This window comes from Thalassophryne amazonica, chromosome 3 (assembly GCF_902500255.1).
Source record: "Thalassophryne amazonica chromosome 3, fThaAma1.1, whole genome shotgun sequence".
NCBI lineage: Eukaryota > Metazoa > Chordata > Actinopteri > Batrachoidiformes > Batrachoididae > Thalassophryne > Thalassophryne amazonica.
In genome coordinates, this window is record NC_047105.1 from 95,705,675 (window position 1) to 95,728,939 (window position 23,265).

The 23,265-nt window shown below is 40.3% G+C and overlaps 1 protein-coding gene across 1 annotated transcript in view; it reads left to right on the forward strand.

Annotated features, from left to right (window-relative positions):
- Positions 1 to 22,170, forward strand: part of LOC117507295 (solute carrier family 2, facilitated glucose transporter member 9-like) — a 389,118-nt gene extending 366,948 nt beyond the window's left edge. Inside the window, exon 12 of the mRNA XM_034167137.1 lies at positions 21,703 to 22,170. Within this exon, the coding sequence (XP_034023028.1) occupies positions 21,703 to 21,984 (282 nt within the window). The 3' untranslated portion in view covers positions 21,985 to 22,170. The remainder of the gene's footprint in view (positions 1 to 21,702) is intronic.
- Positions 22,171 to 23,265: the final 1,095 nt, after the last annotated feature.

The following is a 23,265-nucleotide window of genomic DNA, read 5'->3' on the forward strand; positions in this document are numbered from 1 at the left end:
GAGCGCGCATAGCGTCGTAGCCATATAATAAAATCTGATATTGTGGATATCTGTCAATTCTTAATTCTGAAATAATTTCCTTAGTACTGCAGCACAGTATTATATTTTCTTTGTCCATCAAAACAACAACAACAAAAAAGTATATTCAGGTAATGCTCCGTTCTCTGCCCTTCTCCAAGGCAACATTTCTAGAAGTGAGTTGGTCCTTGTCACCAGACTATGGCTGTCCACTGTGCAAATAATACTTTAGATTTTCTTAATTTAAACATTTAATTAATGACTCAAGCTATGTGATTTAATTTAATAAGCAATAAAAAATAAGTCTTTGTCAACAATAAACTATATTTCTCTGTTGATACAAAATAAACAACTGCAAACATGGATGTCTACTTTTTGTAACATCTATGCTTGTTAAATGATTTAATATTACAGTACAACAAATTTATGGTTGTGAGTACAATGAAACAGGTAATGTGTATATAATTTATTTATTTATTTATGGGGGGGGGGGGGTAAGTTAATTAATCATTTAGTCAATACCAGTAATTAAAAAGTAATGTTTATCATTGTTAACCTGCATCACTGCGTAATTTGCAGAGAAATGTGTAAAAAAAATCATAAGTAATTAGAGCACAACAATATCATTATTCATTAACCTGTCATAAACCACAAATAAGTAAACCAAATAAATAACTTCTGAGATTTGATCACGTACTCACACATCCATTACCTTGGCAGTGAAGTCGATAACAGTTTATTTGAAGGTATCGTCATAATAGAGACATGACACTGTCATAACTGTTACGTGACACAGTCATGAACATGTCATAAGCATTATGTCAATGTCATAAACATTTATGGTTGCTGTCATTAAGTGTCATTTGGTTTTTATAATGACAAGTTGACATTTTTTGGGTTGTTTTGATTATAACAACTTGACTTTAATCAAAGTGACATGACCAGAAGTTGTCTTTGGCCTTTTTGGTCTATGGTTGTATGCCAACTTGTCATTATAAAATCCAAATGACAATGACAGCAGTCATAAACGTTTATGACATTGACATAATGTTTATGACATTCATGACTGTGCAACAGTTATGACTGTGTCATGTCACTATTATGACAATACTTTCAAGTAAAGTGTTACCGTGAAGTCCAAATGTTTACTTAGAATTGGGCAGTGCAGTCTTGTTTGAGGGCGAGTACTAAAGGGGTAAAATATGACGCATATGACGTAATTTCTCTACTTCCGGGGGGAAAAAACGACAGCATTTTCTCTGAGTTTGGGAGCAAATTCCATGCAAACAAAGTGAAAATGCAAAGAAAAAGTGACGATGCGGTGGAAAAGTGGACATGTGTTGTGGTTTATTTATGACCCAGAGCACAAAAGTGTCGAGACGGTTTTGCAGGTGAGAGAATGTAGCTACTCTGTTTAGCTGTGCAGGCTAACACTTACCGACACGATGTCTCCCATTTGCCTCATCTTCCAGTCTCCACTGGGAACCAAAAAAAAAAAAAAAACAGCCGAAAACAAAACAGTACACTATTTTCCTGTATGAAGTTATGCTGTGTATATATTTCAAAACAGGACTGGCTGTCCCCATAGGTGGTCACATCCAGCAATATCATGCAGGGTTCGAATGAGACTGCGGTGCCCTATTAGCTTGGTCTTGCACAAAAACATTTATGTTCCACTCCAGGCTCTACTCTATTTTTATTCCTCTTTGACTCCAGTGGCTGATTCAATTTCTTAAAACTTGATCTCAGACTTCTATGCTTTCTTATAGAGCTTTATATGTTGCAAGTTTTTCACCTATTCAAGATTGTATCCCCTCTCTGCGTGCGCTTCACATGGGTAAGGTCTAACCTCACCAACCAAGGCTATGTTGTATTCCACATAGTAATACAGCATAGATGTCGGTCTTTTGTTTTTAGACCTTCAAGTTGATGTCTTTTATGATTAGACTTGTTCATTATTTTTTTAGTCTTTTAATTATTTTAGTTACTGTATTTTCCAGACTATATGTCTCACCAGAGTATTAGTCATATCTGTCCAAAAATGTGTCATGAAGAGAGAAAAGAAGCATCGAGTCATATCGGTGTATAAATCATATTGATTTTTGAAATGTTGTGTTACTGCTTCATAGAACAAGAAGCAAAATGAATGTAATCAGTGCATTATTATTCATAATGCATCACATTAGGAGCAGAATGTTACGGGCTAATTAATGCTATTGTAGGAAGCACAAAGAGTTCAAGAGTAAACTGTTTCTTTTCATCACTGAACACATGAATCGTCAAAGAGCTCAACATGCAGTCGTGCACATTTTCCTTACTATAAAAACTTTTTAATTCTTTATACATATTTACATACATGTTATCTAGATTTATACTCTGACAGGGTAAGAAGCTTAACCGAGTGGGACTCTAAGTGGAGCCGCTGCTTCTTCACATTGAATGGAGCGAGCTGAGGTGGTTTGGGCATCTTGTGAGGATGCCTTCTTCTTGTCTCCCGAGGGAGGTCTTCCAGACACGTCCAACTGGGAGGAGGCCCCAGGGAAGACCCAAGACATGCTGAAGGGATTATATGTCCCATCTGGTTTGGGAACACCTCGGGATCCCCAGGAAGCTTTAGAGGACTTGACCAAGGATTGCAAAGTGTGGGATGAGCTGCTTAGTCTTCTGTAACCATGACCCAGTGTCGGATAAGTGGAAAAAAATGAATGAATATACAATTTCAAAATATTACAGTTATACTTACCTTGGCCAAACAAAGTTGAATGCTGCATTTTTCTCTCTCTTTATTCAAGAGCATGGTTTCAAAGGTTTTGGTTTCAGAGCTTGATTTATTAATTTCCCTTGTTCTCCAAGACCCAATAAGTCCTTCTCATTCAAGTCTTATTCTTCTAGATTTACAGTGGTTGGCATCCAGCTTAATGGTGCATTACAGACACTTCCTGCTCTGGAGTGTGGATCAGATAGTACTTCAGTAAGGTCAAGAGCAGACTGTTATCTATTGGATGGTGTTGCCAATAATGCAGGACCAACCAAACAAGTAAAAAAGTTAACTCATAGTTAACTTATAGTTAACTATGAGTCAACTTATAGTTCAACTTATAGTTCAGAAAAATTCAGTGCTCATTTAGTATTTTATGTTGACATTCTAACAAAAAAGGTGGAGAATCAGGCTTGTGACCAGAAGATCCTCGCTCTAATTCCCTATCAGACAAGAAACTCAGTCAAGTGTACTTCAGCAAACTCCTTAAAACCCTTTTGCCTCCAGTGTGCAGCTGAGCAGTGTGCATAGCAGTACACTGACATTGGTGTGGGTGTGTGATTGAATGGGTGAATGTGAGTCATTGTTATAATGCATTTTGTGTCTGCATCCATTGAAATGTAGTTGAAGCCTTCAAAATGTCTCAACTAAGGTGATACAGTTCACCGTCTATGCGGTGAAAGTAAGATTAGACTGTGCTACTTAAATTTTTTTTTGCTTGCATGCTTGCATTAAAGTAATTAATCCTTTCTGACATTTAAATTTTTAAATTCTGTGCACATCTTGGAGTGCATGATGTATGATGTTAGACACATAACAGAATTTATGGCAAACGTTTATTTTCAGGTAAAGTACACACATATGTTTTTGGGAAATAACATCAGAACAACAGCTACACAGTTGTGCCAAATTTAAGGAAAAAAAAACAAAACTGTTGTGTCTGAAGGAACCAGTAGGGGGTCTCAGCCCCTATAAAAGGCTGGCCCCACCTCTGGTGGAACAGCACAAACACAACACAAGCAAATTTGCAAGTATCAGCACCACTGCAAAGTAACCAAAGGGGCTCTTTGTGTTCTTGAATCCCAAACGTGGTGCCGCTTTTACACAGCACTTTGCCGCAGCGCTTCTCTGCAACGCTTTTCGACAAAAATTTCATATAAAATAAATAAAACAAAACAGCCACGCCAGCCAATTTTGTCGATACTGAGGTTTTCCCCTTAAGTGTGTGTTAACTCCAATTGTGCGCTGGACTCCAGGGGGAGCCAATCCGCGTGCATGTGTGTGTGCGTCAACGTGTGTGTGTGTTTGGAGTCCAGAGTGCAGATGGCCCTCTTCACCCACCAGTCTCCTCTTCCTCAGCAGGGGTGATGATTCAGCCTTTCATATTTATTTTTTTGTCTTTTAAACTTGTTTTTTGTCAAACACAACACTTGATGCTGCAGAGGTGACAGTTGCTCTTCCAAGGCGTACCGCCTGCAGAGGACTGTCTATCTTTTCTCGGTACGGCGTACCGCTGCGTTCCGGCTTAGTTTCACCTCTGCTTGAAGGTATCGTCATAATAGTGACATGACACTGTCATAACTGTTGCATGACACAGTCATGAATGTCATAAACATTATGTCAATGTCATAAACGTTTATGACTGCTGTCATTGTCATTTGGATTATATAATGACAAGTTGGCACACAACCAAAGACCAAAAAGGCCAAAGACAACTTCTGGTCATGTTGCTTTGGTTAATATCAAGTTGTCATAATCAAGACAACCTAAAAATGTCAACTTGTCATTACAACTTGTCATTACAAAAACTGACAGGTGGGACAAAGTTGTAGGTAAGCTATGCGATTGTTGACACATGTTTCTTGTAATTTAGTCATAAGTCGAAATACATCCATTAATGCTGTCCATTGATTGGCTGAAAGCTGCATTCCTCATGCAAACAGACTGGTTTTATAATTTGAAACACACACACGGAGTAAATATAACCCCAGTTCCAATGAAGTTGGGATGTTGTGTAAAATGTAAATAAAAACAGAATACAATGATTTGCAAATCCTCTTCAACCTATATTCAATTGAATACACCACAAAGACAAGATATTTAATTACCTCCGCCAAGGAGGTATTGTTTTCGGTTGCGTCCGTTTGTTTGTTGGTTGGTTGGTTGGTTGGTTTGTTTGTTAGTAGGATTACTCAAAAAATCCTCAACTGATTTCAATGAAATTTTTACCAGGGGTGTATCTTGGCCTAACTTATGAGTCATTAAATTTTGGTAATGATCCGGAACACAATCCGGATCCAGTAATTTTTTTAAAGAATTCTTTATCATTGCAGCATAGGGCCAGTTTCAACATTGTTGCATCTAACTTCATGAAGACGGGTCACAAAGGCTGAACAAAAATTAAGTTATGACACAACAATAATTTAGCATTTGTTTCTCCTCATTGAATAAAATCCCAATTTACAAATTAATAGTGTCCCGTAGTGAATGAGTCTTCATGTAAAAATAACCACATTTGAAACAACACATAACCGTAACCATATAGTTTGGACTATATGACTGAATGGTCAGGAGTTATGGGGTAAAAACAGCAAAAATGGTAACAAAGGTCAGTTTGTTTGTAAATGGGTCAAAAGTTAAAGTTGCTTCAATTTTGGTAAAAAAATGATGCAAATTATTAGTTGAGTTAACAGGGTTTTAAAAAGGAGTAGGTTGGACCATGTATCATGCTTAGTTATCATGTTACAGGGTAACATATACCACATTTATTGATTTATTTTATGTCATTGTACAACGCTTTGGTCAACTTTGTTGTTTTTAAATGTGCTCTATAAATAAACTGGATTGGATTGGATTGGATTGGACATGGCATAGAATCCAATGGACATTGACCTTGTTTGACCTTTGCTTTGGAGACCAAGCATTCAACACATTCAAAACTATTCCATTTATTAATCCTATTAGCTCAACCAATAATTTGTAATTCTTCAATTGACCCCAACTTGGCCGCTTATTGAAAATTCAAGTGGCCAATCTTTTTTCCAAAGATTAATGTCGAAGGAGTATTTGTGCCAACTTTGGTGCTTGTATCACCATTTGCATGATTGTTTCAGTTATTTGCTGCACTAAATGACTTTTAACTAGTTGAACGTCACTCTGTTACATCTGCCGCCATGTAGTTTCATGCTCAGACCTATGATGATGACCAAGTGCTGACGTGTGTTTGTTTCTGGTGCGGAAGGTTCCCGGTTCAAACCCCACCCCTGCCTGTTCTCCATGTAATATGGAGTTGCATCAGGAGAGGCATCCAGCATTAAAAACCTGTGCCTAATCGACATGCAGATCCACCTCGGAACTGGTATGACGAGCCCAAATGAAAACAAACGAAATGCCAAAGGGACCTACTTTTACTTATGCCAGCACATCAATCCAGGTTGCTTTTTGTATTCAGAAAAAAAAAAACAACAACAACAAATATGTCTACATAAGACTGAAAAGCACAAAGTAATACAGTTGTAATGCAAAGTTTGGGCACCCCTGATGATTTCCATGATTTTCCTTTATAAATCATTGGGTGTTTGGACCAGCAATTTAAGTTAAAAATATCATATAGCAGACAAACACAGTGATATTTGAGAAGTGAAATGAAGTTTACAGTATTTACAGAATGTGTGCAATAATTCTTTAAACAAAATTAGGCAGGTGCATAAATTTGGGCACCCCAACAGAAAAAATACATCAGTGTTTAGTAGATCATCCTTTGGCGGGAATAACAGCCTCTAAATGCTTCATATAGCTTCCAATGAGAGTCTGGAATCTGGTTGAAGGTATTTTGGACCATTCTTCTTTAAAAAAATATCTCAGGTTTGTTGGTTTCCGAGCATGGACCACCCACCTAAAATTACACCACAGATTTTCAATAATTCTCAGGTCTGGGTACTGAGATGGCCATTCCAGAACATTGTACTTGTTCCTCTGCATGAATGCCTTAGTAGATTTTGAGCAGTGTTTAGGGTTGTTGTCTTGTTGAAAGTTCTAGCCCCGGTGCAACTTCAACTTTGTCACTGATTCATGAACATTGTTCTCAAGAAACTGCTGATATTGACTGGAATCCATGTGACCCTCAGCTTTAACAAGATTCCCAGGACCTGCACTGGCCACACAGTCCCACAGCATGATGGAACTAACTCTAAATTTTACTGTAGGTAGCAAGCATTTTTCTTGGAGTGCTGTGTTCTTTTTCAGCCATGCATACCACCCCTTGTTATGTACAACCCCTGGCAAAAACTATGGAATCACCGGCCTCGGAGGATGTTCATTCAGTTGTTGTTTAATTTTGTAGAAAAAAAGCAGATCACAGACATGACACAAAACTAAAGTCATTTCAAATGGCAACTTTCTGGCTTTAAGAAACACTATAAGAAATCAGGAAAAAAAAAATTGTGGCAGTCAGTAACGGTTACTTTTTTAGACCAAGCAGAGGGAAAAAAACATGGAATCACTCAATTCTGAGGAAAAAATTATGGAATCATGAAAAACAAAAGAACGCGCCAACACATCACTAGTATTTTGTTGCACCACCTCTGGCTTTTATAACAGCTTGCAGTCTCTGAGGCATGGACTTAATGAGTGACAAACAGTACTCTTCATCAGTCTGGCTCCAACTTTCTCTGATTGCTGTTGCCAGATCAGCTTTGCAGGTTGGAGCCTTGTCATGGACCATTTTCTTCAACTTCCACCAAAGATTTTCAATTGGATTAAGATCCGGAATATTTGCAGGCCATGACATTGACCCTATGTGTCTTTTTGCAAGGAATGTTTTCACAGTTTTTGCTCTATGGCAAGATGCATTATCATCTTGAGAAATTATTTCATCATCCCCAAACATCCTTCCAATTGATGGGATAAGAAAAGTGTCCAAAATATCAACGTAAACTTGTGCATTTATTGATGATGTAATGACAGCCATCTCCCCAGTGCCTTTACATGACATGCAGCCCCATATCATCAATGACTGTGGAAATTTACATGTTCTCTTCAGGCAGTCATCTTTATAAATCTCATTGGAACGGCACCAAACAAAAGTTCCAGCATCATCACCTTGCCCAATGCAGATTTGAGATTCATCACTGAATATGACTTTCATCCAGTCAACCACAGTCCACGATTGCTTTTCCTTAGCCCATTGTAACCTTGTTTTTTCTGTTTAGGTGTTAATGATGGCTTTCGTTTAGCTTTTCTGTATGTAAATCCCATTTCCTTTAGGCGGTTTCTTACAGTTCGGTCACAGACGTTGACTCCAGTTTCCTCCCATTCGTTCCTCATTTGTTTTGTTGTGCATTTTCGATTTTTGAGACATATTGCTTTAAGTTTTCTGTCTTGACGCTCTGATGACCAGTATGTTTGCCAGTTTACCAGTATGTTTGCCTTTAACAACCTTCCCATGTTGTTTGTATTTGGTCCAGAGTTTAGACACAGCTGACTGTGAACAACCAACATCGTTTGCAACATTGCATGATGATTTACCCTCTTTTAAGAGTTTGATAATCCTCTCCTTTGTTTCAATTGACATCTCTCGTGTTGGAGCCATGATTCATGTCAGTCCACTTGGTGCAACAGCTCTCCAAGGTGTGATCACTCCTTTTTAGATGCAGACTAACGAGCAGATCTGATTTGATGCAGGTGTTAGTTTTGGGGATGAAAATTTACAGGGTGATTAAATAATTTATTCCTCAGAATTGTGTGAGTCCATATTTTTTCCCTCTGCTTGGTCTAAAAAAGTAACCGTTACTGACTGCCACAATTTTTTTTCCTGATTTCTTATAGTGTTTCTTAAAGCCAGATAGTTGCCATTTGAAATGACTTTAGTTTTGTGTCATGTCTGTGATCTGCTTTTTTTTCTACAAAATTAAACAACTGAATGAACATCCTCCGAGGCCGGTGATTCCATACTTTTTGCCAGGGGTTGTATAGTTGAACGATGCACAGAGACGATATCTGCAGCACGATCATGTTGTAGGTGTTTGGAGCAGGTCTGTGGGTTGACTATGACTGTTCTCACCATCCTTCGCTTCAGCTATTCTGAGATTTTTCTTGGCCTGCCACTTCGGGCCTTAACTAGTACTGTGCCTGTGGTCTTCCATTTCCTCACTATGTTCCTCACAGTGGAAACTGACAGCTGAAAATCTCTGAGATAGCTTTTTGTAACCTTTTCCTAAACCATGTTGTTGAACACTTTGTTTTCAGGTCATTTGAGAGTTGTTTAGAGGTTTCCATGTTGCCACTCATTAGAAGAGATGCAAAGAGGGGAAACATTTGCAAATGGCCACCTTAACTACCCTTTCTCATGATGGATTCACCTGTGTAAGGAGGTCAAGGGTCAATGAGCTTACCAAACCAATTTTGTGTTCCAGTAGTTAGTGCTACATGTATTCAAATCAATAAAATGACAAGGGTGCCCAAATTTATGCACCTTCCCAATTTTGTTTAAATAATTAGTGCACACTTTCTGTAAATACTAGAAACTTCATTTCACTTCTCAAATATCAGTGTATTTGTCTGCTATATGATATATTTAACTGAAATTTCTGATCCAGACAACCAATGATTTAAAGAAAAATCATGAAAATTTGCCCAAACTTTTATATACAACTGTACCTCAGACTCTTTATGTTAAACGCACATAACAGACTGGCTCCAAGTAGTTTCTGAAGCCTATTTCTCACACCATGCTGGCTGCAGTTTCTCCACTCTTTATAGGAGATGAGTACAAAACACTTCCACTTCTCCCTCAAAAATTTTATGAATGGGAAAACTGCACGACTAATAAACACCATGACTGGTTATGATGAACCCTCCCAAAGTGTACCTGTTTACAATTTTAAAATATTCACCATCAAAGTCCACACAAAATAGCTACAAAGTTAAGGTTTGCCCATTGAGGCTTTTCAGGTTTCAAATCCCGCAAAATCTCAGAGGTCACCGCGCTGTGAGATCTCAGTAACATTGAGAGCTGCATTGATACGCTGTGATCAGGCTTCACTTTAACCGCTACACACAGACAACACCATTAACATCGCAACATAAAATTATTTTTATATTGTGCCTAAAACTCCTGTGAATATATTCTCTGGGTTTTTAGACGTTGTTATTGCATTTAATTTATATAAACATGCGAGAATCACAGGCTGTCTCTCCGTTATTTTCAATGGGAGCTGCTGTGAGCTACGCTCGCTTCCTGATCATGTCGTTCTGGGAGAAAGTGAAGTTTGCTCTTTAACGTCTTGATTATTGTTCTTTACAACACAATTTGTCCTCTTTGTTCCAGACTAATATATATAATATGTCTGAAATTCGGTTTGCGTGGGGTTGTTTAATGTAGTCCTCTGGGGGTTGGACTTTTGTTTTTTTTGTTTCTTTCCAGGTTCCACCTCCAGGGTTGATGGGACGGTCCTCTGGGGGGGAATTGGCTTGTGGGGCCGACCAGCCAAGTGTGGCCGGGTCTGGGTTCCTGGGTTGTGGGGAGGGTGCCTCCTGGGGTTTGATGGTACGGTCCTCTGGGGGGCGCCGTTGCTCCATGTGTACCTGGGGACCTCTGTGGGATTCCGGCTTTGGCTGTTCCTGCTGGAACCGGCGGTAAAGGCCTTCTGGGGGGTGTTGGGCTCTGCATGTCGTTCTGGGGGGGTTGTTTGTTATTTTTCTTTCATGCATTTATGTTTGTATTGTGTTTGTGGGGCTGTGTTGGGTTTTTGCATTTGGGTGTTTTCTTCCCGGGGTTGGATGGGACGGACCCCTGGGGAGGTTTTGGGTGGGTTTTATGTTTTTCTTGTATGTTGGGTTGTACTAGGGACTGTTTTGGGGTTTTTGTTGATGCCAGCCGGCCTTCCAGCTGCGGTGCCCTGTCCTGCTGTCTGTGGTGGACCTTGGGAGCGTTACGCTGTCTGCTTCCTGACGAGGACCCCGGAGGGAGGTGCTGTTCTCGGACCTGGTCTGTTCGGTCGCCGGGAGGCTTCCCGTTAAAGGGGGGGTACTGTTGTGTGTTGGGGGGTGTGGCTGGACATTTTGGTGTTCTTTTCTTTTCTTTGCTCTCCAGGTGGTATGCAAACTGATTTATTGTCTGTGGAGAAGGTGCTGGCAGAAGAGTCCTTCACCCTCATCAACATGATGTGCAGCACCTGTGGATGGTGCTCACATGCAACCTTAAAGACTTTCAGCTGAAGCAGATAATGAGATGGCGTTCTGCATTTAAGTCATGTGTGATTCAAGCAGAATTGCCGGGAACTTGACCTTGTGATGTTCGTTTGTGAGACGCTGAGGACCGCGCATGGGTTTGACACATCGTGCCTGTGAAGGAGGAAGGGTGAGGGACACATGCTGTCAGCACACATCAGAGGTGATTGATTATCTGATTAATTGTTAACAGTAACTTGGTATTTTGTTACGCAGTATATTTGAACTTTGATGAGAGTTGTGCAGCTCGCTTCTCACTACCGTGGCATGCGGACTGATGATCCTCCACCTGTTGTGAGAAGCTGCTCATTTACATAAAGCTTGAATTCGGACCTGAATGTGTTGCTGATAGTGTGTGCCTTTTGAAGGATATTAGTTGTAGCTGCTGACTTACCTCACCTTTTCTATCCTTCGCAGAGTCGGTTTGTCGTGTCCACCTGGGGGGTGTTTGGCGGTGAACGTGAATGGGCTTCGATCCTTTTGGGTGCTGGAGAGCGTGCCGTCCTTCACTCCGCCAGACCGACGCAGCTTTTGTTTGTACACTTTGTTATGCACCAAAGGGGGAAAATAAATTGTTTTGTTATTGGAACCGCTTTCTGGTTGTTTTAGCACTGGGTTCCGTCAGACGCAGGTCCGCTCCTCAACCCGCGTCGACACATAACATTGCGCTTATTAAATTCCACGCAGATTAAACGTAGCAGACACGGATTTTTTGTTATAATTGTTTTAGCAAGTTTTCAGGGTATCATGCAGCAGTCTCTTATTAACGTGATGAAAAGCATAAAAAAATATTTTTGTAGTATAATATTCATTTACAATTGTCATCGTCTGGATTCTCTATGTTGTTTTGACTGCAGCGACTCTCTGGCACGCAAGGGATTATGGGATATGTGAAAACCCCGAATTCATGTCAGAGGGGGTGGTCCCTCACAAGATCTCACCAAACTCATTGTTCCCCACAGGCTCACATTTCTGAGTGTTTATCAGCAGCAGCAAATCAAGCTAATTTTTTATGACTTAATTTGTCAGGGCATATGGCACCTAAAATAAAGCACAATACATCAATATTTTCATAATTTTTATTTATTTAGAATAATCAGAATACTCGACATTTCATTTACCAGAGATATACACTTTAACATTGGAGTCACAGTCAGACAGACTGCATTGGTAAGTTTGTGACTGTGTTGATGTCAGATCAGTCGGTGAAATATGGCATTCCCTTGTTCTCACCACATCACACAAGGAAGTTCTCAAGTTTAAAAAGAAAATCAGGTTTTTGCCTTCAGTCCGTTTTGGTATCTTGCATTTCTTGTTTATCAGAGTAGTTCAATTTTATATTTGACCCTATCCTGACTATCTGTGAAACTGTTTCTGTTTCTTCCATCTCTGCAATATTTCTAATTTGAAACCTTTTGTGTCCAAGGTTGAACTGGAGATATTTATTCACACTTTTATATCCTGACATCTGGACTATTGTAATAGTCTTTTACCTGTCTAAATAAGGAGGAGCTTGGCCGCATTCAGGTTGACCAACAAATGGGCCCATGCCATGCCTACAACTGCTCTCCAATCCATCCAAACAACCACATCATAAAAAATGCAGATGATACCACAGTGGTTGGACTCATCTGTGACAGAGATGAGACAGCGTACAGGGCCAAGGTGGAGAAACTGTTGCTCTAGTGCTCAGAGAACAACCTGACCCTGAATGTTCATAAGACAAAAGAACTCATCATGGACTTCAGGAAAAACAAACAGAACCACACCTCCATCCTCATAAATGGAGAGCCGGTGGAAACTGTCACCACCTTCTGGTTTCTGGGCACCCAAATCTCCGCAGACCATTCCTGGACCTTCAACATCAGGGCTCTGGTTAAGAAGGCTCAGCAGTGGTTACACTTCGTGCATGTGCTCAGGAAGAACAACCTGGACATGCAGCTGCTGCTGGCCTTCTATCACTCCTTGGTGGAGAACATGTTGACATACTCTCTGGGTGTGTGGTATGTGGGCTCCAAAGCTGAAGACAGGAAATCAGTGCAGAGGTCACTGCCCTAAATGTGCCACAGTGTTTCAATCACTGCCCTAAATGTTTACAGTCACTTTTTAAGTACTGTACTTTATTCATATGTTTACACACACACACACACACATACACACACATATATATATATATATATATATCAGAATACAGTATTTCATTGATTACCAGTGAATTAAAATACATCTCAAAATCTTGTCCCTGACTTTTATAGCCTTGCGTGGTCAAGCTCCTCCTTGCCTTTTTGACTGGCTAGATCTTCACAATTTTGCCCTGCGGTCTTTTTATTTGTGGTTTTCCTGTTTTTAAAACCTATGTTTTAAATGTATCCTGTTTGCATTTGCATTTCACAACACGTGTCTCTGTACTGCTAGACAGCCACTCTGGGCACAAGGCTTGCTTTTCTTGCTTTTGAAGCTCTCTTGTATTTGAAAACATGGGAATGGAATGAATGGATTGAAATGGGATGAAGTGAAATGGTAACTGTAAGGCAATCAACATCTCTATGTTTGCATGTGGTAGGCTAAACACAAGAGATAGGGTGATCCAGTCACCCTTAGAGATAGGGTGACTGGATTCCCTGTGAGAAAAAACATACTCTATGGTCTTGAGGAGCACTCACTCTGCAACAACACAAAATTGCTCATATCTGAAGGTGAGGTCTCACTCAGTTAGCTTTTCTTCAATTACAGTTTTTAACAGTTTCAACATAAATTTTAGCATATTTCTTACCAACTACGAACTTTTTTAACTAACTTATGAATATTATAAATGTCTTACTCGAATACATGACAATTTGATTATTTGATGTTTTTTACTTGTTTGCTTTATGAAGGTGCTATGTCAATAAAATGTACGTATTTCACTTTATCTTTGGTGCACAAAGTTCAAGACCATTTGGGACATGATTATGGCAATTGGTGGAAAAGCATGGTCATGACCTGTTCCGTCCTGCTTCAACGACTATCGCCCTGTGGCACTGACCCCATCATCATGAAGTGCTTCGAAAGGCTAGTCATGTCACACATAAAACCCATTCCCTCCCCCTACCCCCCTCCCTCCACCTTGGACCCTTTCCAGTTTGCATGCCATGCCAAATGATCCACAGAGGATGTAATCTGCCCTGCTCTCCACCTAGCCCTCACCCACTTAGACACAGAAGACCCGTATTTGTGAAAGCTGTTCATATACTTCAGTTCAGCATTCAACTCCATAATCCCACAACAGCACATCTGTCAACTTGACAAACTGGGGCTCAGCACCTCCCTTCTTTGCAAGTGGCTGCTGGATGTCCTCAGTGAGAGGCCACAAGCAGTATCAGCTGGCAACAACACCTTGAGTAGCATCACACTCAGCACAACCCCCTAAAGGCTGTGTGCTCAGTCCCCTGCTCTTCACCCTGCTGAGTCATGACTGCCCACCAACCTAAAGTACCAGTAACAGTGTGAAGTTTGTGGGTGACCCACTACATGAAGGTGGTCAATCTTCTGACCACATGGTGCAGAGACAACAACCTCCTGTTGAATGTCAGCAAGACCAAGGAGATTGTTGTTGACTTCTGGAAAGGCCACACCCAACACCCACCACTGACCATTGACGGTGCAGCTGTGGAGAGAGTGAGCAGCACCAAATTCCTGGCGGAGCACATCAGTGGGGACCTCTCCTGGACCAGTAACACTCCATCAAGGGTGAAGAAAGCACAGCAGCATCTCGGCATCATGTGCACATTCTACAGGGACACCATTGAGAACAATTTGTCCAGCTGCATCAGTGTGTGGGGTGGGAGCTGCACAGACTACAACAGGAAAGCCTTCCAGTTTGAGGTGAATATAAATGCCCTGTGAAACCACAGACCATTATTACACAGTTTGTTTCCTTTTTATTCTCATTTCTTTCTCCTTTCCTCGTACCGTTGTATCCTTTTGAAATTGTAACTTTTACACACATAATATATAAACTCTCTCCATCCCAGGCTATTAGGGTTGAGCTGGATACTCATTTCAGACAAGTATCCGGTACGGATAAAGCATTTTTGATGAGCACGAGCATGATACGAGTAAAACTCATCAATATCTGTGCTCGTGCTGAAGGAAAATGCTGATTGGCTAACTGACTGTCTTCCCGCTCTGTGATTGGCCAGTTATTCATAGCGCCCACCCCTCCCTACACAGACACGTCTCTGCACCCTCCACACACACACACACACACACACACACACACACACACACACACACACACACACACACACACACACACACACACACACACACACACACACACACACAGGAATTGATCTCTGTGCTTGGCTTGACATGAGCTCATGTTGCTGCTCTCTTCAGCACTCCTTAAGTTTTTTTCAAGTTGCCTCTGTTTTGGTTTGTGTGGTATTTAAAGTTACTTGTGAACTTGTTTCATGTCATACGTGGTGAATTTGACAAGACAGAGCTGAAAGCGGCTCGTGTTGTCGGTCACTGCCTCCACTCCTGTCGGGTTTTTTTTTTTTGAACCGTTTGTTTGCTCTTAGTTTGGCTGGTGATATAAAGTCAGTTGGAAAACTTTGCTCGTACTGAACGCGGTGCTTTTGAGAAGAATACAGTGAACAAAGCTGACATATTATTTCCCTGTTTGCCATCACTGGATGTTTGCATGAATCACCAAGTTCACACAGATCATTAAAAAATAAACATTCTTTGAACAACCTCTCTCTCTCCCACTCGCTCAGTCACACACACATGCATACAGACACACACGTATAGACACCTTAATCAACATTGTTACACTGTGTCTGGAAAAAATTGCCAAGAATGTTAGGTAGTAAAAATAAATAAATAATTGAAAAACAAATCACAGTTTGATCATAAAATAAATAAATAAATAAATAAATAATTGTGTTGAGTATGACAACTCTTGTTCATGCATACTTAGTTAATAATTTCCTACTACATTGAATGTCAATTCTGAGGCTGTTCTGTAAATATTCATTCATACACTTAAGAACATTCATGTTCTGAGTTTATAAAACACTTGTTCTGTAAATAGTTCTCTTACTTTTGTAATCAAAATCATTGCTTTGAATCTCAATTTTGAGGCTGTTCTGTAAATAGTTCCTTTACATGTTGTGATCAAAAACATTGAATGTCAATTCTGAGGCTGTTCTGTAAATATTCATTCATACACTTCAGAATATTCATGTTCTGAGTTCATAAAAACTTGTTCTGTAAATAGATCTCTTACTTTTGTGATATTAATTTAAATCTCAAATTTGTGGCTGTTCTGTAAATAGTTTTCCAATAAACAATAAATATAGCAACTTTCTGATCAATCCAGATCAATTTCAGGCTTAAAATAATGTACTGATTTAAGCCCTGCCTATTTCTGGCTAAACCACGCCCACTTACAGTTGGTCAGCCAACAGATCACGTTCCTTGAGCTAGTTTGCCATACAAAAGTGCTTTCACAGGCCTATTATCATCTAATCTGCAAACATGGCTGAACCAGCACAGTCAACTTCTAATCACGTCGTGGTCTCTGATGTATTTAATTGCTAAACATTCATCTCCCTGAGCGAGTTAGCAGGTGCATTTCCGGAAAGCACCTTACTCGGCATTTCTCGGTGTGTAACATGCATTTATCTTCTTATGAGCAGAAACATCCCAATGGCCAACACAGTGAAACAATTGTGGTTATGTCTGATAATGAATCTTCTGAGATTTCATTTGAAAGTGATGGCTTGGATTTACAGAGGAGATGACACACTTCACCCTGAAACTCTTAACTTCTTCAGAGTCTGTCAGATTTTGGAATCTAACGTGCTGTTTTTCACAGGCTGCCTGGACATGCAGATGTATTTCTTACACTGGAAAAAGTCAGAATACATTATTTCCAGGAGATAATGGACCTTCTATTTAATGTGCGACAATTGTGACTGAACTTGAGTTGAAGGCAGAGCTGCTGTTAGACATTATTCTCTGGCTGGTGATCATGTGTGCGATCCAGACTAATGGACCTGGACATCTTCTCAGGCTGGCGATTTGTGTGAGGACTTATAGTAAGGACTTGTAGTAAAATAGTCATTTTCTTAGGCAACTGAGTATGCCATAGCCTCAACTTTATATTTAATGCTGGGACGTTTCTAAAAGCTACTTTGTTTTCGTAAGTCTCTGTAGCTGTTTGTTGCGAATGCCGTATACTTTGAAACTGGTCACGGAAATGCACAAAGTAATCCCGGTGGATCACCGGATGGTCACTAACAGCCTAAATCTAAATTGTTATGATTTTGGTGTGAAATGTCCTTTTTACCAAGTGTTCCAATACTTTTGAGAAAGCACTGTATGTTTATACAAATTCTACATGTGCTTGCTTTTTTTCTTATTATTTTTTATTGAAGTTTTATATTATATATTATTTATATCAATATTTCTTGAGAATTTGGTGAACACACAAAAACATTTTTTATCTTGCAATAATGCCATGCTCTCTCTCTCTCTCTCTCTGAAACACACACACACCTTTTTTTGTGAATAAACAGGTTGCAACTCAGCAGCAACAATAATGTGACACTGCGCACAGACACAAAACAAAGTGCGCATTGTGAATGTTTGGATTTGTGTACAAATATTGCTGCAAACAGCCTTGACTCGTTTCAAACATTCAGAGCAGATCTGATGGTTAATTTGTCAGAGTTGCTGATAAAATTCACTAATCGCTAACAGAGACATTTATAGATTAATTCTCAAGCAAATCCAAAAACAACACATTGAACACAAAATTGCAGAAGAGACTGGATACCTGTTAGAGCACTTCAAGTGTTGGCAGAGCTGTGCACTCTCTAAGTTTTATTGTAGCTTGTAATGTTTTGCTTTCACTTATTTGCACAGACTGAGCGGATGTACGATGACCTTTATTTGTGGTTTGCTGCCAGCTCTTCCCTCCTCCGTGCAACTGAAGTGATTCCAGCTGAGCCATCACAGTAAATCAAAGGGTTATCTGTGTCAAACAAGTGACCATCTCATATCATTAGCTTGAAAAATAAAAAGTGATTAATGACAGCAGGAATGGGTGGAGAAAAAAATCCCGTCTGGACTGTGACTCATCACCTCTGACAGCGGAGAGACAAAGGCTGTGTGATTAGAGGATTTTACTAATTTTGTAGATGAGACTTACGTCACAGTAGCAACATGAAACTGGGTCAGGGCTTTTGCATGATGCACTGATTGTTTATTTATTTATTTTTGGTCTATTACAAAACCATGCATGAAAAAAAACAACCATCACAGACCCAGAGCAGCAGTGATGTAACACTGAGGTCATGGATGCATGTGTTTCTAATACCAGGTGCACTCTGTTGTTTGAATTCTGCTTCTCACCCCCCCCACACACACACACAAATGACACAAGGCCTCGGTCAGTCTCTAAATCTCCTTCTGATCATAATCACTGTGTGTGTGTTTTTAAACCACTCGCTAATCTCTGGTATTTGCATAACACCGTGGACACAGTTGGCTTTCATAGTTTGATGTATATGATTAAAAATTCAAAAACTGGGAATGAAAGTCTTTTTAATGCACATGCAGACTGTTATACAAAAAGCCTGTGGGACTGCTTGTGTCTAACGCTGCGCAGAGGGGGAGTGTGCACTTGTCCTCAGTGTGATGCACACAGATGACAAAACAGATGCCACAGATGATGTCTGTCTGCCTGCTACTGGCAAAGGTTTGGACTGAAAAACAACAAAATTTGGAGAAAGAAGAGGGAGAAAATGGTCTTATAAATGCTTTGAGTATCAGAGCAGAAAATGAAAAATCAATATTATGCCATATGTTTGAGGCAGGATTAACTGCATGTAATTCATTCATTCATTTTCTATACCGCTTACTCCAATCAAGGGTCACAGGGGGCTGGGGCGTATCCCGGCAGTCATTGGGCATGAGGCAGGGTACGCCCTGGATAGGACACCAGTGTATCGCAGGGCTGCATGTACTATATTCTTATATATTCCCCTTTAAGGTACTTGCATATAATGTCCATGTGTTGCATATGAAAATGTTCAGAGCAATCTCACTTTTCTGAATATGAGACATATTTGTCTAGAACACTATGTGAGAATTTAATGTGGTTGTACAGGTAAAAATATGAAATGTGTTTTGAAGAATTCTTTAAATCTTGAGTGAAAATGCACCTTTATTGATGTGGACAAACAAGTTTGGTGTTAGAAGCTGGTTTACCAAAGTCTTTGAATCACAAAAGTAGTGTAATATGAAAAAGTTCTTCGATCAATGTATAATTATCTGAAACTAAGGGCCCCTTCACACATAGTGTGAAGTTTGGACAAAGTGCACACACAGTGCGCATGATGCAGGAATCGTGTGCAAACCGTGTAATGTCGTCCCTGCCTCCACCTCCTCGTACACCTGTTGCTACAACTATGTGCACACACAAATGCCTGAAAGTGTGTGCCCATCGCACCCTCTCGCGGCAGGTGCCACCCAAATTCCGGGTGACGCGCACAAACATGTAACACTGCTCCCATGGCACTTAAATGTGTGGCCTGTTGCACTCTTTGCACGATAACAGACTACAGACAATCACCTTCATACTTGCAGAGAAGTCCCACACAAGTGCGGCTTTGGTCTGTGCTCTGAGATGACAGGAGGTGTGTCCTCCCACTGAAGTGGCTGTGGAAATCTGTGGATCTGGACAGTTCAGCTGGACACCACATACTGTGTTTGGACGGACATGGACAAACAACTGCCCACTGTGATGCGTGTGTCTGTTTGCTGTTATCAAGTGGCCATGAATAAAAACATACATCACCTGTGGTGACGTGTTACAGCGAGTAAGCGCATGCACGGATGGACCATCAGATAAGAACATGCAGCAGGCGCTCTCACTGTCACGTCACCTACATGAGCTCTGTTCCACCTGACGCGGGGTCCTGCGGTGCGCCGTCCACAACACGCGCGCGGCCAGTTGGAGATGCGCCAGCAGATGTGGGCATGAATAAGACGAGTGAACTATGTCTCATTCATGTCATTTCATGACTGTGTGTCTGTGACCAAGGGTCATTTACCGAGAAGCAGACGTATCATATTTGCATTGCTCGCTTGATAAATGCAGTGTTTTTATATGGTGTGTGATTTTAACTTTTTTTGTAATACTTCCATGTCCTTCCTGATATGAGGCAGATTCCCGCAGCTTTCAAAGAACAGCTCCGTAGCTCAGTGGTAAAGTCTCTGACTGGCAGTCAGAGCTTTTCAAAGGCGTGAGTCCGTGTCCAATGAGTGGTCAGTGTTTCTCTTTTCTTTAAATTATACCACATAAGCGGCGCAATGTGGTTCCAGGAGTACTGGCTGGTTTTTATTTATACCACAAAAGCAGCGCCATGTGGTTCCAAACATACCTGCTGGTTTTTATTTTTTTATTTATACCACATAAGCGGCGCCATGTGGTTCCACAGGTACCAGCTGTTTTTTTTTGTTTTTTTTCTTTATTCCAAATAAGCGGTGTGTCATGCTTGGCCCGGCTCGGGTTTTAGGTCTTAGCCCTTGGCGTATTTCTTTTGTGATTTTCTGTTTTTACTTTTCATTAGTTTATGTACTTTATCATGTTAGTTTCAGTTTGGTTCTGTTTATTGTTTTGCTACTATACTATGCTATTGTTTTTGTCACTGTTTTCATTCAGCACCTCATCATTTAGTTTGCAGTCATTCAGTTATTTGTTGCTTTTCCTTGTGTTACACTTTCGTCACTGGTTCATTCTTTGCTTATCATTTATTGTGCAGTTTGTATTTGTTCACTCTGGGCAATAATGTCGCAAGATAATGTGATCTTCTCCAGCCTCTAGGATTGGCTGTGAGTGATGGATAGTCTCAAGGGAAGATGGAAACTACAGCTAAGTAGTAGTTTCAGGAAGTGATCAAACAAAGTCTCTGTGATATTCAGTCACTGATTTATTAAGGGAAATAGGGGGATGTGATGGTCCAGAAGATCATGGGTTCAAATCCCTGCCTGACTGGAAAATCACTAAGGGCCCTTGGGCAAGGCCTTTAATCCCCTATTGCTCCCGGTGTGTAGTGAGTGCCTTGTATGGCAGCACCCTGACATTGGGGTGAATGTGAGGCATAATTGTAAAGCACTTTGAGCGTCTGATACAGATGGAAAAGCGCTATATAAATGCAGTCCACTTACCATATGGCAACCCAGTCTCCCAAGTTTTTTCATGGTCACATCAAAATGATGGTCACATCAAAATGAGTCACATTTTAATGATGTTTTTTTTTATCTTACTATTACTAACTCTACCCCTCCCCCTAACCATAGTCATAACCATAACCTAAACCTATCCCTTCCCCTAACCCGAACCATAACTACGCCAGACCCCCTGCATCACTTTTTATTTTGTGCTCCCGTCATGGAATGTATTTGAATCAATTTGTGCTCCCGTTAGGAAAACATGGTACTTTTCGTGACAATATCATGAACCAATAGATTAATGTGTATTTTGTGATGCTGAATCACGACATGCCATGAAATATGGTAGCAAAGTTAATGTGGACATGCTGGCATATCCATCAATCCCAGAGTATTAAAAAAATGTCTTGCAATGGAATATGAACTCTAATTCCTGCTTTTGTTGTCTTTTGTTTGTGTGTGTTTAGGAGACATTCCAGACCTTTGCCTTTCTGGTGTTTGTGGTGGTCTGCATTTTGGGATCTCTCTACCTTTATTTCATCCTGCCCGAAACAAAAAATAAAACATTTATGGATATCAGCCAGAGCTTTGCCAAGAGGAATAAAATCACCATCCATGCTGCTGTTCAGGAAATGAAGGTGATCGTGCCCAGTAATCCTGACAACGCTGAGCCCAAAGGAATTGACCATGATGCCACTGAGAAAGCTGGTGGTGGGCAAAACTGCACTAATTATGCAGATTTAGTTTAAAATGCAAACCAGCAGGATGTCATGGGTGTTTGTTTTTTTTTTAAATCAGGGATCAAGAATTAAAAAGTGATTATTCCATTTGAACAGTTTTCTACAGTTTACATATTTTGCTTACCTTGAATGTGTCAGGAATATCATTGCATTACTGTTTACAAAACTTGCCTTATTCAAATGAAATCAGCTAGAACACAAGACTGACTGAGAAAATGTACTGACATGCATGGCATGCAAAAAAGTAAGGGGTTATTCAAAACAAACAAAAAAACAAAAACAAACTAATGGCATCAAATAATAGGGAATATTACTGCCCCCAAGCAACAGAGGAAGCCACCACACCTTTGTGGTGTCATTAGGCAATGCAGCTAAAGAAAGAAGAAAAAGTACTACTTGCATTTGAGTTTTGAATCAGATTGAAGAAATGCAAAAAGAGAACTCTTAAGGCTCATCCACATTGGCACCAAAATGTGCTCAACTCTTCCCTTGTTCCAGGACAACCACTGGACAAAATATCACCAAAATCCAATGATCCCAGTGGTCTCAATGTAATTGTGGAAAGGTTCGAGAGGGTGCAGACATGCACTAGGTAATTTAAGGCACTTGCATGAATTTGATCCCAGCACTGGCACACGATCTTGCGTGCCAATGAGTAAACTCATCGTAAACTGTGTAGCATCATGCTGTGGGGTTATCAGTGACAGGAACTGAGAGACTAGTCAGGATAGGATTGAGGGAAAGATGCAGTGTACAGAGACATCCTGGATGAAAACCTGCTCCAGAGCGCTCTTGACCTCAGACTGGGCCGACGGTTCATCTTTCAGCAGGACAGTGACCCTAAACTCACAGCCAAGATATCAAAGGAGTGCCTTCAAGACAACCCAGCCCAGCCAGAGCCCAGATCTGAATCCCATTTAACATTTGGAGAGATCTGAAAATAGCTGTGCACCGATGCTCCCCATCCAACCTGATGGAGCTTGAGAGGTGCTGCAAAAAGGAATGGGCAACCCTGCCCAAAGATAGGTGTGCCAAGCTTGTGGCATCATATTCAAGAAGACTTGAGGGTGTAATTACTGCCAAAGGTGCATCAACAAAGTATTGAACAAAGGCTGTGAATACTTTACGTACATATGATTTCTTAGTTTTTTTTATTTTTAATAAATTTGCAAAGATTAAAAAAAAAACTTTCATGTTGTCGTTATGGGGTGTGGTGAGTAGAATTTTGAGGGAAAAAAAATCATTTACTCAATTTTGGAAGGCTGCAACATAAATTGTGGAAAATGTGAA